We start from the raw sequence: 15,602 nt of genomic DNA on the forward strand, positions 1-15,602 counted from the left end.
ACACAAGACAATGACTAAGCTCTAGGAAAATGACATATGGATAGAAGATTGAGCAAGTTACAGGAAATGGAGAATAGTAGTGAAAGCAACACACAAAGTGCTGGTGGAACTCAGCGGGTCAGGCAGCATCTATGGAGGGAAATGGACAGTCGACGTTTCAGGTCGAGACACTTCATCTGGACATCCTTTCATCCTGGGTCCTCAAGGGTCCTGGAAAACCCTTCACCTTTGAGTCCTGATGTAGGGTCTCGACCCGAAACGTCGACTGTCCAGTTCCCTTCATAGATGCTGCCTGACCCGCTGAGTTCCTCCAGTGTTTGGTGCGTTGCTCCAGATTCCAGCATCTGCCGTCTCTTGTGTCTCCTACAGTAGTGAAAGGTTGTTTTTCAATTGGCAGAATGCGTAAGAGTTCCCCAGGGGTCAGTTGTCAGATTATTGCTTTTCGTAATATATACTAATGACTTGGACTTGACTTGTAAATAGAGACATAAAGTTCAAGAACAAGTGAGTCATACTGAACATTTACAAGGCACTAGTTCACTGTATATTATAGACATGTGAAGCTCTCATTATCCTCCGGTAACACATTACCAATGTTAATTGATGGTGACATGGAAGCTTTTTGGGTTATGAGATTCATCTTCCTGATGCTGATGGTTAATCTAAACTTTTTATGGGTGTGACAGAATCCACCCATTAGCCACTGAAGAAGTTCCTCGTTCTGCGATGCTAGTTCAGTCAGCACAGGGCAACTTCCTGGTGAAGTTCTGGCAAACCTTTAGAGTCATATAGCACGTAGACAGACCTCTCAGTCCAATGAGTCCGCACCCATTATCAAGCACCCATTTACACTAATCCCATTTACTTTCTCCACATTCCCATCAATTGCCCCCAGATTCACCACTCACCTGCATACTAGGGGCAATTTACAATGGCCAATTAACTTGTCTTTGGGATGTGGGAGGACACCAGAGTACCTGGAGGAAACCACGCAGTCTTATACCCGTAAGGAGTTTGGATTTACCATCAGCATTAGGAAAATGAATGTCATGACCCAGGATGTTGCCATATCACCAACAATTAGCAGTGATAACATGTTACTGCAGGATGTTGACAAATTCACATGTCTAGGCTTCAGAAATCCCTCACTTGATGCTGAAGTCAACATACGCATTAAAGACTGCAGCTGTTAGCTGCAAACTGAGCAATGACTATGGGCCTGATTGTCAGAGCATGCCAAACTGACAATCTACCAGGCCTGTGTCATTTCCAATCTCCTCCACAATAGTGGGACCTACACAACAGAAGCAACGGATGAGAAAAGGCTTAAACATTTCCACCTTCACTGCCTCAGTTGTATCCAGAGATCAGAGTTAAACCTGGGTCATTGGAGGTGTAAATCAGCAATGAATAAACACAAAAATCTAGAAGCATACAGCAAAATTAATTAAGAATTGTAATTTATTTATTTGAACATACACGTCACTAGTATATTGTACAAATATATTCACATTTTCATAAACTCAGAAAATGTACTTTTATTCCACCAAAATGTTTATCATCTGATACTAACAAATACTGAAAGTGGTTGCACATTTAGAAAGGTTTTTCATCCATTATAAGCAATCATCCCTTTAGATGGAATAAAAGACTTGCATTTCTATAGCACCTTTCAGGATCTTAAGTCTTTGCAGAGCACTTTATACCGATTGAAATATTTCTGAAGTGTATTCACTGGTTATAGGAAATGTGCCAAAAATGTGTGGATGTCAAGTTGGCAGAAATAGCACTGAATTAAATGACTAGATAATTTTTCAAGTGACGTTGGTTGAGGCATAAAAATTTGCCATGTCATCAGCAAGAACTTCTCTGTTCATTTCCAATTTTGCCACATGAATGTTTATGTTCACCCGAGAGAGCTGGGATTGAAGTCTCTGCTGAGAGACGGTGCATACCACAATAAAACACTGTAGTTTCAGTGATTATGGCTTCAAATTTCTGAAGTGGGACCTTAGATTCAGAAATTCTATTTTTCTACTGGACTGATGAAGGGTCTGGACCTGGAATGTCGACTGTCCATTTCCTTCCATTGATTCTGCCTGACCTGCTGAGCTCCTCCAGCTTTTTGTGTGTTGCTCCAGTTTCCAGCATCTGCTGTTGCTTGTGTCTCTCTTTTTCTACCTGATGTTCAAGAGCAGTCTGTGCATGATGGGGAGTTCTTAATGCTGAAATCCTCACAACCTGTAGGTGGCTCTTGTAGGGTGTAATTTCCAGATCCTGCTGCATGAACAGTCCATGAACCCATGAATACGACCGCATTATTCCTTTTTTTTGCACTATTTATTTATTTTGTAATTTACAGTAATTTTATGTCTTTGCACTGTACTGCTGCTGCAAAACAACAAATTCACGTCACATAAGGCGGTGATTATAAATCTGATTCTGAAACCCCCCCTCCTCCTCCCTCCCTCCTCCCCCCCTCCCCCCCTCCCCCCTCCCTCCCCTCCTCCCCCCCTTCCCCCCCTCCCCCCCCCTCCCTCCCTCCCTTCCCCCCCTCCCCCTCCCTCCCTTCCCCCCCCTCCCCCTCCCTCCCTTCCCCCCCTCCTCCCCCCTCCCTCCCTTCCCCCCCTCCTCCCCCTCCCTCCCTTCCCCCCCCTCCCCCTCCCTCCCTTCCCCCCCTCCTCCCCCCTCCCTCCCTTCCCCCCCTCCTCCCCCCTCCCTCCCTTCCCCCCCCCCTCCCTTCCCCCCCCTCCTCCCCCCTCCCTCCCTTCCCCCCCTCCTCCCCCCTCCCTCCCTTCCCCCCCCTCCTCCCCCCTCCCTCCCTTCCCCCCCTCCTCCCCCCTCCCTCCCTTCCCCCCTCCTCCCCCCTCCCTCCCTTCCCCCCTCCTCCCCCCTCCTCCCCCCTCCCTCCCTTCCCCCCCTCCTCCCCCCTCCCTCCCTTCCCCCCCCTCCTCCCCCCTTCCTCCCCCCCTCCTCCCCCCTCCCTCCCTTCCCCCCCTCCCCCCTCCCTCCCTTCCCCCCCTCCCCCCTCCCTCCCTTCCCCCCCTCCCTTCCCCCCCTCCTCCCCCCTCCCTCCCTTCCCCCCCCTCCTCCCCCCTCCCCCCTTCCTCCCCCCTCCCCCCTTCCTCCCCCCTCCCCTCCCCCCCCTCCCCCCCTCCCCTCCCCCCCCTCCCCCCCTCCCCCCCTTCCCCCCCCTCCTCCCCCCTCCCCCCTTCCTCCCCCCTCCCCTCCCCCCCCTCCCCCCCTCCCCTCCCCCCCCTCCCCCCCTCCCCTCCCCTCCTCCCCTCCCCTCCCCCCTCCCCTCCTCCCCTCCCCTCCCCCCTCCACTCCTCCCCTCCCCCCTCCCCTCCTCCCCTCCCCTCCCCCCTCCCCTCCCCCCTCCCCTCCCCCCTCTCCTCCTCCCCTCCCCCCTCTCCTCCTCCCCTCCCCCCTCTCCTCCTCCCCTCCCCCTCCTCCCCTCCCCCCCCTCCCCCTCCTCCCCTCCCCCCCCCTCCCCCTCCTCCCCCTCCTCCCCTCCCCCCCCTCCCCCTCCTCCCCTCCCCCCCCTCCCCCCCTCCCCTCCCCTCCCCTCCTCCCCCTCCCCTCCTCCCCCCTCCTGCGCTGTCACCCCCACCGACCCTTGCAGCCGGTAGGCGGCAGCGTGGTAGCCGAGGATTGACGGGAAGTGCCGAAGGCTAGGCGTCCGCGGCCGAGGATTGGCGGGGTGTGCCGAAGGTAAGGCGTCCGCGGCCGGGGATTGGCGGGGTGTGCCGAAGGCAAGGCGTCCGCGGCCGAGGATTGGCGGGAAGTGCCGAAGGCTAGGCGTCCGCGGCCGAGGATTGGCGGGGTGTGCCGAAGGCAAGGCGTCCACGGCCGAGGATTGGCGGCAAGTGCCGAAGGCAAGGCGTCCGCGGCCGAGGATTGGCGGGAAGTGCCGAAGGTAAGGTGTCCGCGGATTGGCGGGAAGTGCCGAAGGTAAGGCGTCCGCGGCCGGGGATTGGCGGGAAGTGCCGAAGGTAAGGCGTCCGCGGCCGGGGATTGGCGGGGTGTGCCGAAGGTAAGGCGTCCGCGGCCGGGGATTGGCGGGGTGTGCCGAAGGTAAGGCGTCCGCGGCCGGGGATTGGCGGGAAGTGCCGAAGGTAAGGCGTCCGCGGCCGGGGATTGGCGGGAAGTGCCGAAGGCAAGGCGTCCGCGGCCGAGGATTGGCGGGAAGTGCCGAAGGTAAGGAGACCGCGGCGGGTGAGAGGAGTTGGAGGAACTTCTTCGTGTCTAGGTCCGGAGCTTGGGAGCCGCCGGCGATGGGAGCCTGCCTGGGCATCTGCTCTCTGGCCAGCTGCGTGAGTACCGGGTCGCCGAGAATGTCCAAGGGGCCTGTCTGTGCGTCGGGTCCTGGTGATCTACCAGCCCCCCCCCCCGTCGGGTGCCTGGCTCCCCCCACACCGGTCCTGCCAACTGTCTATTCTGGCCGACGATGTACCTCCCACCCCTACCCCCACAACCCCTCCGCCAACCCCCGGGCCTGCTCCCGCCCAACCCCCGAACTACGAGCTCAGCTGTTTAAAGGGCCTTTGTGTGCCATTGCCTGACCACGGATCACCGTCCCCACAACATTGACCCAAAGACTTCTTCTGTTTTCACTTCAAAAGCTGCTATTTTCATCTTCTATTTCCATTTAAATCGTCAGTTTTCCGCAGGGATCAGGAATTTGCATTATTACACTGTAACTTTGTTTTGTTTAAACAATCTTTCACTTCCTGATTGAAGAAACATTGTGCGATTTCCTTATAACTCTTGTGAATATTTTATATTTTTTTTATTTATGGACAATACTTTTGCTGCTACACGGCGTGTGTTTACTTATTTTAGTGGGGTAAATAAGAGCTTGCCATTTTCCTGTTGCTTTGATCATGACGACGTTGTTAAATGCTTTGCATCATGCGGGTGATTGTTTTTTTTCCTTCATTGGGGTGTTGCCCTTTTTAAGGAACACTCCCTACTCTTTCAAGTTAAGAGTGCAGGCAGAGCGAGTGCATCTTGTTATCATGTTATGAGTGTAGCTGTGGCTCACCCAATCTTATTTTTTCACGTTGATGTCCCTGACATTTTAGTTGAGTTATTGTCTAGCATACTTATGCCCTGATGTGTTTTGAAAAATATTTATCATTGCCCAACCACTGATTTAGTTAAGGGATCAAAAAACCAAATGCTGGAGGAATTCAGTCAGTCAGGCAGCATATGTGGAGAGAAATGGAGTCGACATTCCAGGTTAAGACTAGATGAAAGGTCTCAGCCTGAAACGTTAATTAGAGAAACGAAGGACTGCTGGAATCTAGATGAAAATCGCTATGATACTGGAGGAACTCAGTATGCTGGGCAGCATCCGTGGAGAAAAGCAGGCAGTCAATGTTTCTGGTCAGGACCCTTCTTCAGGACTGAAGATAGGAAAAGGGGAAGCTCAATATATAGGAGGTCCTGACCTGAAATGTTGACTACCTGCTTTTCTCCACAAATGCTACCTGACCTGCTGAGTTTCTCCAGTTCTTGTTTTTTTTTGCTCCAGATTCTAGCATCTGCAGTCTCTTGCATCTATAGTTAATGGGTCAGTCTATATCAGTAAGTATGTATTGCCAATGTATAGAATCATAGAGTTGTACAACATAGAATAGGCCCTTCAGCCCACTGCATCCATGCTTATCTCTGCTAGTCCCACCTGCTTGCATTAATTCCAAATCCCTCTATGCCCTTTTCATTCAAGTACCTGTCCAGATGCCTCTTAAATGTTGTTACTGTTCCTGCCTCCACCACCTCCTCACTAATGATACCGACTACTCGGTGTGTGAAACATTTACCCCTCAGACCCCCTTTCAATCTCCTCCCCTCTCACTTTAAACCTATGTCTCTAGCTTTAGATATCCCTACTATAGGAAACAGATACTGGCTATCTACCCTATCTGTGCCTCTTATAATTTTGTCACGTCAACTCTCAGCCACCTTTGCTCCAAGGAAAACAAACCCAGTCTATCCAATTGCTCCTGATAACTCAAGCCCTCCAATCCTGGCAACTTCCTTGTGAATCTTTCCTGCATCTTCTCTGGCTTAATCACGTCCTTCCCTAAGTGTGTTGACTAGAACAGCACAAAAAGTGCAGCCTAATGAACATAAATATTTGATGTATTGATCCATCATACTAAATTAATATTTTGAAGCATAAAATAAACATTGATTTTAATCATTTATCCAAATTTATTATTTAAAAAAACCTGCAGGTGATGGAAATGTAAATTAAAACCAGAAAATGTTGGAAATGGGTGAGGCAACATCTGTGCAGAGAGAAATGTTTAACGTTTCAAGTTCATGGCTTGTCAAAGCTAAGAGGTTAGAAATCAAACATGTTTTTAGCTGAGTTATTTGTTTATTTGAATAGGGATATTTCCGAAGGAGTTCTAATGAAAGACACGGTAACGTAGCAGTTAGTGTAATACTATTACATCGCCAGCGACCTGGGTTCAATTCCACCACTGACAGTAAGGAGTTTGTACGTTCTCCCCATGTCTGCGTGGGTTTCCTCTGGGTGCTCTGGTTTCCTCTTACATTCCAAAGATGTACAGGTTAGGAGCTGTGGGCATGCTATGTTGGCGCTGGAAGAGTGTCGACATTTGCAGGCTGCCCCCAGCACATTCTCAGTGACACAAAAAGAGGCATTTCACTGTGTGTTTTGATGTACATGTGACTAATAAATAAATATCTTGCACGAGCCAATACACAGTAATTACTGCCAGAAATAGTCCATTTATTGCCCTGATCTTCCTTCATCTATCTTATCAACATTGCCTTTCTCTTAAATGCATTTTGCAGGTCCTGTCAACTATGCCGTGAATTGGGGTGTTCACTTCTGGCTAACAATGTACTTCCTGAAATCTTTTGGATTCATTAATAACTTAATTTGTATTTATTGCCCTTGTTCCGATCTCTCACACCAATGAAAGAATATGTTTTTCATAATTTTAAAGACCTCTTTGAAATCACCCCTCAGTCTTTCCTCTTTGAGAGAAAGAGCCCAAAGTTATTGAGTCTTTCTTGATAGGTAAAATCTCTCAATTTTGATATAAATCGTGTGAAGCTTTTGTAAACCTGTTCCAATGCCTGAACATTCTTGGCGTAACATGGAGACCAAAACTTTAACTGGTATTCCAAGTGTGTCTTTCCCAAAATCCTGTGGGAGTTTTACAGAACTTTTCTAGAAATGAACCCAAATTCTTTGTTTCTTTTTAAAATAAGTTACCTTATTAGGCTGATTACAGCTGCCAGCGATTGCGTGGCTGAACCACCAGATGCTCCTCTTCTCTACCGCACTTGGTTATATTTTCTTTATCCCATTTTCCCTTATTTGCCAATTATGTGCCCTTTCTGCAAGTTTATTATTGCTTTTCTGTAACTTCTTGAAGTCCTGCTGATAGGAATATCTTCCAACTTAATGTCTTTCAAAAATTTTGAAATTGTTATTTTGAGTCCAGAATCTGAATTGTTTTAAGTAAGTAGAGAACTGCAGTGGTTTAAGCATTGTTCCTTGTTTTTCACCACTTCCCACTTTTTGCGAGTCGTGAGTAACTCTGACACGGGCATGCAGGCACAGTAGTGTAGCGGTTAGCGTAATTAGCGTACGTTCTCCCAGTGACAGCGAGGGTTTCCTCCGGGTACTCCGGTTTCCTTCCAAATTCCAAAGGTGTATGGGTTAGGAAGTTGTGGGCATGCTATGTTGGCACCGGAAGCGTGGTGACACTTGCAGGCTGCCTCCAGAACACACTATGCAAAAAGATGCATTTCACTGTGTGCTTCGATGTACATGTGACTAATAAAGAAATCTTGTATCTAACTACTTTTAACTACATATTGTTTTCTCTTTTTATCCAGTAACTCTGGTTTCCACTACTTGTCCTCTGATTCCTCATGTTGAGACCTTGGTCATAAGTCTACCATTGCTTTGTCAGATGAAATGTTTTGCTAGTTTCAAGCAGTTTCTACTAAGCTTGTCTGTGCGGGGTAATATGTGGGAGCAATTTTTGTTTTGTTATTGGTTTACTTGAGCTGGTCCAGAAATATTGTTCATCAGAAAGTATTCAGAGGTTATCACATTCATTTGTTGTTTTTGGATGTTTCTGATTGTGTCAGTATTTCAATGTGAAGGACAATAAATTAGAGTACAGATGCAGTATATTGATAAAATCCAGCCAGTTTGACAAGTAAATTTGATTTGTTGCCTCTTGGGGAAGCTGATGGTGTAAGAGCATCAAAGAATGCCCAACTTTGTTAGTTTAGGAAACATTACAATGCTTACTTTAACTCTGCTTTATCTTCAATTTTACCCCTATACTCCAGCACAAGAAAATAAGAGCAGGACTTGGCCCCTCAAGCCTGCCCTGCTGTTCATTGTGATAATGGCTGATCTATGCTGGCCTCAACTCCTCTTCTGTGCCATTTCTCCTTAGCCCTCAATTCCTTGATTTTTTTTTCAAATATTAACCATCTCAAAGATGCAAAAGCTTGGAAATAAGTACCACCAGGCTCAAGGACAGCTTCCATCCCACTGTAATAAGACTCTTTAACAGACATATTGTACAATAAAGATGAACTCTTGATCTTTCAATCTACCTTGCCATAGCCCTGGCACCTTATTTGTCTACCTGCACTTTCTCTGTAACTGTAACACTGTATTCTGCATTCCGTTATTGCTTTTCCCTTTGTACTACCTCAATGTACTTGTGTTTAAAATGAATTGTCTGGATGGCATGCAAAACAAAGCTCTTCACTGTATCTCGGTACATATGACAATAATAAACCAGCTACAATTTAGGGCTTCACGTCAATACATTGACAATTAAAGCTTCACGTCAGTGCATTGGTTCTAATCTAGGCCACAGAGCAAAATGAATTGGGCTTTGGGTTTTGCTGTCTTGGCTGATGTTTGTTTGTCTCATTGTTGGTGTCTGTGAAAAAGGTAATGGTGGATCCCCTTGAACCACTGGTAGCAGTTCGGAGTCAACATTCAAATATGACTGCAGTCACATAACAGCCAGGGAACCGCAGGATTCCTTCCTTAAAAAAATTAATGAACAAGTTTTTTTTAAATGACCAATGGCGGCTTATTGATACCAGCTTTTTATTTCTAATCTGAATTTCAGTTTGTACAACATCTGTGTGACATTAAAATCTTGGAGAGAAGAAAGTTTGGAATTAAACCATATTATCAAGTTGGTCTTAAATTTCATACTTATGAGTGTATTTTCAAAATATTGGGACATTTACAACTTCCCTGCTTCTATCAGAATTGTTGTGTAAAATGATTTTTCTATTGGTAATACTCAACAGCTATGTTACGATTTATCATAAAATTACACAGTCTAGGAGACCACTCAGGTTCGTTTGCCTGTGCCAGCTCTCTGAAACAGTTCTGCTCCCTTGAAGTGCAGGTCTTGGGTACAAAATGTGCATTGTACTTTAAACAACATTTTAATATTCAAAATGTTAACTGAAACTTGGCCTGTCTGGAACTTTGCTTCTCTTTCTGAGCTGAGATTAAATGGCCTGTAACCCATGTTCATTATGGATCACAGCGAGAACAAATAAATATAATAATTGGAGAGCTGAGCTGTTGTGACTTCCAGCCACAGTTGACAGTACCTCTGAACGGGAAGACTGAGTTCAAGTCTGACTCGAGGACTTGAGCATGTAATCTTGACTGATCTTTCAGTGCTGCTTTTTGATGCACAAAATAATTGCTGCTTTTATTTGCTTAACAGTTTACCTTTTTCTTTGGAATTGGTTTATTATTGTCTTGTGCACTGAGGTACAGTGGAAAACTTGCATTTGTGTGCCATCCAGGCAGATCACTTCGAGGTAGTAAAAAGAAAACTATGCTGAATATTCTCTGCAGCAGCTACAGAGAAAGTATAGTGCAGGTAAACAAATAAAGTGCAAGGGCTACAACGAGGTAGATTGGAGGATCTAGAATTCATCTTTGGCAAATGAGAGGTTCGTTCAAGAGTCTGATAACAGCAGGATAGAAGCTGTCTTTGAGTCTGGTGGTACATGCTTTCAAGCTTTTGTATCTGCTGCCCAATGGGAGAAGGGAGAAGAGAGAATGACCAGGGTGAGACGGGTCCTGGATTATGCTGTCTGCTTTCCCAAAACAGCGGGAGGTGCAGCCAGAGTCACTGGAGAGGAGGCTAGTTTGCGTGATGGACTGGGCTGTGCTCCCAGGGAGAGCAGTTGCCATACCAAGCTGCTATGCATCCGGATAGGCACAAATTATGTACAGGTAAAAATAACTTGCAGTGCTTTTGGATAACAAGTGGCCACCAAACTGTCAGAGTTTGGGAAGGGTGCAGATACCTTTGGGGGGAAAACACGTCATAAGAGTTTTGGAAGTAGGAAAGGAGATAGTGGGGGGGGGGGGGGGGGGTTGTGGAAGCAGAGACACTGAGCAAAGGAGTTTGAAGTTAGAACTGAAGATCTGAATATTGGTGCAGTGGTACAAAAAGAAGTGCTTTGTGGAGTGCCAGATGATATCTTTATGGTCATTTGGTTATAGGTTGCAATCAGGGAGAGCTGAAGCAATGGCATTATTTTAATATTGATGTGTTCAAAGCACAAAGGAAACTGACAGAACATGTGAAAGAAACAATCAACATCGACCTAGTCCTTTGTCCTGGTGAAAATGCATGGAGCAATTACATGCAGTTTAAGGAAGTGGAAAGTATGGAGAATGGCCTGAAGACAAATGAGACTGCAGATACTGGAATCTGGAACAAAAAACACAACGCTGGAAGAACTCAGCAGGTCAAGCAGCATCTTTGGAGGCAAAAGATGTAAATCGATGTTTTGGGTTGAGACCGTGCATCGGGATTGAGAGGGAGGAGGAAAAGTAACCAGTATGTAGCAGTATGGTGGGGGCGGAGGTGGGATAGAAGGTGGTAGATGATAGGTGGAACCTGACTGAGAGGAGATGATGGACAGATGGAACCAGTTGGGTGGAGGGGGAATGGGAACAGTGAACAAAGAGAAGAAATCTAGTGGATGGGAAGTGTATGTGAGAGGAGAACACCAGGGGTGAGGGTTACTTGAAATTGGAAAATTCAATGTTCATACCATTCCACTACCCAAGCAGAATATGACACGTTGTTCTTCCACTTGGCATTTGGCCTTTCCATAGCAATGGGGAAGACCAAGGACAGACAGGTCAGGAGTGGGAAGGAGAGTTAAAATGCCATGCTGGAGATGACCATGGCCTGATGCTCGCCCTGGTGTTTTCCTCCCACACACACTCCCCGTTCACCTGGTTTTCTTCTCTCATTGTCCAGCACTCCCATTCCCCTGTTCCATCTGACCCTTGCAATAACATACCAGCCTCTATCCCACCTCCATCATACTGGCAATCTTTCCTCCTCCCTGTCAGTCCTGATGCAGGGTCTGGACCTGAAATGTTGACTTGCACCTTTTCCCTCTGCAGATGCTGATTGACCCATTGAGCTCTTTAAGCATTCTGTTGCTCTTTGATGTTTGACGGAGAATGACTTGCTTATGAAGTATAAACTGGCTTTGGAGGGTGCAGAGCAAAAAATGTGATGAGTGTGTTGTTCTGTAAGAAGAAATTAAGTGGAATGGAACAATACTCTCTGGAATTAAGATCACAAGAAAACCAGCATTTTACTTGGATTCTGTTCAGTTCAAATGCTGTTTGCCAATATATGCACAACATTGCTCAAGTGCTTATATTTTTCAATCCCTGAGGGTAAGAGAAACTGGAAGAAAACAAACTGTGAAGATGTTTGAAATGGAGCTGTTAGTTTTTGAGATTTGGTCCGTGAGCCCAGATGAACAAATAGGAATTATTTTTCAGATTGGGAAAGATGTGAATTGCACAAGACTGAACAAAATTGAATCTAATGTACACAAAAAGCTGAAATGCTTATTTTTAAGGGTTCTATAAACTGTTGGGCCATTTATGCTGCGATCTTGTAAACTATTCATCAGTTCTTGATGTACTGTTGATCGTATGAATGTATTTACTTCCCATCTTTGCCATGTTGCACTTGCGTTCTTTCCATCTGGTTGGAGCAAGATTTGCCAGAGTTGGTTTTAAAGTGTACTGAGATGTGGTCAGGGAGATGTATTTGAAGTATTGAAATGTGAAGTCACATTTTTCCCTTGATGTTGTTTGCAGAACATTGGTCATAATCCACAGTTATGGTCCACAGTAATGATGATGTATTGATTGGAAAATCATTCAAGATAATTAGGACGCATCAGCATTAACCCTACTTATCTGCTCCTCAGTGTCCTAGTGGCTATTGGGGGGGGCCTATAGAATACCACCAATAGAGTGATTGCTCCCTTCCTGTTTCTGACATCCACCTTCACTGACTCCTCTTAATAGGAATCTGATATGGGTAAGAAGAAAAAACAGTACTGTAGAGTGACTCTTCAACCAATCAGATGAAGAATGTTCATGGAGAGACAGTCTAACTCAAAAGACTTAGAAACCAGAGTATTGTAGCAATTCACACTACGAAACGCAGTCTGCCAATGACGAATGCCAATTTCAGGGAAAACACAGCTGAGGGTATACCACTGTCCAGTTAGCTTAAACATGGATAGAACAATATCATTTGATTTAAAGAAGCAGAAAGAAATTAAGACTAAAATTTATACCACAATTAAAACAACATATTAGAAAATCAAGAATAATATTAAAAAAATTAAAACTATCAAATAAGACACGTGTAAATACTTATGAGTCTACAAAATTGTGAAGAATTTCAATAGTGCCATGGATTGTGAATCTTGAAAAAGAAGCAGCAAAACCTTAAATTTGTCAATTCCTAAAAAAAGCTCTTTAAGGAGTTGTTGTCAGGAAACCAATTTCTTCTTGCACCAGCTACAAATCCAAACAAAATCTTTCACTGAATTAAACTGGGACTCTATTATAAGTTTAAGATGGTAGTAGTTGTTCTCTCCACTCTGTCCTGGGCAATCCATCCTTAAATTCCACTGTTATTTTCAAACCTAATAATTATGAGCACACAGCAACTCATATCATCCTTTTTGAAGTTTATCTGATATACATAATTTGTCATCATTACCTTTTAATTCTTGGCTCCTTGAATAAGTTTCACCCACATAATGACATCTTATCCCAGAAGAGGCGAACGGTGCAATCATGGAGTTGGATCCTGGCACTCTTGATCAATGTGCGTTGGCCCGAAATATCCCAATGGATTTGGCGGCGACCTGGTGCTGCCTACTTAATTTATCAGTGCTTGAGTTTTTCATAAATAAACAAGATTTGGTTGAATAGGTATTCATCTTCAATAATGACTCGTTAATAAATCTAGATTGTTTAACCAGTTTTACTAGTCTCACCCAATCATTAGAAAAACATGTACAGGAAGTCCCTATTTCTGACATAATGTGTGGGAGAAGATCACTGAAACAGCTGTAATGGGAGAGCAAGCTGACACGGGTAGATCATCTGCGAGCCGGCTTCACTGGTTGGAGAGAGAAGGCATGTGGAAATACCCTGTCCCCACCTGTCAGAAGATGCCTACAGCCCCACAAGTCGGTGCTTAGGAGTCTGGCAAATCCATCCTCGCCCATCTTGCCGGTCTCCCAAGTGCTCCTTCATATGTACAGGGTGTCTATTAGTCGGGAATTTATAACCTGGGGAGAACTTGTGTATTTAAAATTATCTATTGCCAAAACCTTGGTGGGGACAGGGTAGGTAGAGAAAGTAAAACATTCCTGCATTTTATTTACTTTCTAAAGAAATGAAACTCTATACTTGTAAAATTAGTATTTTAGTGCCAGTCAGGTTGATTGTAATTATAGTTTACCTTATCACTAAATATTTGATGCACACTTGAATGCACCAGACCTAACTTTTTATCTGGCATGTATGGTGGCAGTGTATGAGAGTTTCATGCTCTTGCAAGGATTGAAAGTTGAATCTATCTGCAGGGAATATCACACAGTCTGTGAATAAACTGGATAATGTGGACTGCACTGTTGGTTTTGCATATGCATGCTCTGGACATTACTGCCCAATTCACTCCTCGATAATGCTGGTCACTGCTATCCTCGCATCAAATCTGAGCCAATCGATTTTATAGACAAAAGGAATAAACTTCAAAAGGTGATCTGTAAGGCCAATGTTTCCATGTTTGTTCCTGTCAAGCTTTTTTATTTCTCCTTCCGTCTCTTGAATCTTCTTATCCCAAAATCGGGCATGGCATGTCAGGACTAAGATTAAACGCATAATATTCAGTAACATAATATTCTCGCGCCTTCAGGTTGGAAGTGCTATGAAATTGGTGAGCATAGACAGGATTCAGTGTGAAATGTTTACTTCCTATTGTTAAGTATTGGGAAGGTGAATTAGTTTCATTTATTTTGGTAGGAGGTGCAAGTTTTGAGATCTGTTGTGCTTTGTCTTAGTCGAGTAACAATCATGGTTTCAGATGCTGGCCCAGACTTCATGCTGGGACTGATAATGAAGCTATCAGCACTCAGTGGAATGATGAAGGAAATCCTGATACCAGTGTCTAGAGCATGCATGGTACAAACAAGGAAATGCAGAAATGATTCACCACTCTGCTGGAAAATCTTCTACGATCTTACCAAGGCAATCAAAATAGAATCGGTGAATTGAAGTAAACTTTTAATGAACTATTCCTGCTATTAAAAAGAAATGCACTGAAATCGTTGTGGCAATCAGAATGAGGTGTAACTAAGATTTTAATGGTGTACTAAACCCATAATAATTTCAGCAGTCTTTCTGGCCCTGAAGCACTTATTCTGTGTTTAGGTACGTGGATCCTGAGTTCAAGTCCTACCTACCCGGTGTGGAATTTTAAATTTAGTTAATAATGTAGGGTTTAAAAACAGCTTGTGCTGACCATGAAATTATTGGATTCTTGTGTGTGTGTGTGTGTGTTTGTATGTATAAAAAAACTTATTTCATACAAAAAAAGATTGGAAAAATTAAATCTTTTAACTTCCTGGTTTGCTGTCTGTTGGAAATATGGATCTGTTCCTTCGTTTTTCTGATGTTACTTCTGCTGCACGCCAAAGATTTTGTAGAAAAGGATCTGACAGCCACAGATGTTTTGTGGAGTGGCAGTGTGTGGTTGTGTCTAATGTTTAATGAAGTTGATGGGATGTTCCTTAACACTCACCAACTTTTTAATCAATGTACCATAGAAAGTATCCTATCCGGATGCATCATGGCTTGGTATGGTAACTGCTCTGCCCAAGAACGCAAGAAACTGCAGAGAGTTGTGGACACAGCTCAGCACATCACGGAAACCACCCTCCTCTCCATGGACTCTGTCTATACTTCTTGCTGCCTCGGTAAAGCAGACGGCATAATAAAAGACCCCACTAACCCGGGACATTTTACTATACCTCAGTACAAGTGACAATAATATTCCAATTCCAAGCTTTGTGGACTGGTTTCTTCAATGTCAACTATAAGCTTAAATCCTGACCTGTAAAACTTGGGTAATTATTTCTGTGAAATTCATTTTTGTTGTGTCGAGGCCCAACATAATGTAAGTTATTATTAACTT

General features: G+C 44.8%; 1 protein-coding gene across 1 annotated transcript in view; it reads left to right on the plus strand.

Annotated features, from left to right (window-relative positions):
- Window positions 1–4,156: 4,156 nt before the first annotated feature.
- Window positions 4,157–15,602, plus strand: part of LOC127581794 (serine incorporator 1-like) — a 34,910-nt gene continuing 23,464 nt past the window's right edge. Inside the window, exon 1 of the mRNA XM_052036497.1 lies at window positions 4,157–4,316. Within this exon, the coding sequence (XP_051892457.1) occupies window positions 4,278–4,316 (39 nt within the window). The 5' untranslated portion in view covers window positions 4,157–4,277. The remainder of the gene's footprint in view (window positions 4,317–15,602) is intronic.

The sequence above is a fragment of the Pristis pectinata genome, chromosome 22 (genome assembly GCF_009764475.1).
Source record: "Pristis pectinata isolate sPriPec2 chromosome 22, sPriPec2.1.pri, whole genome shotgun sequence".
Lineage (NCBI taxonomy): Eukaryota > Metazoa > Chordata > Chondrichthyes > Rhinopristiformes > Pristidae > Pristis > Pristis pectinata.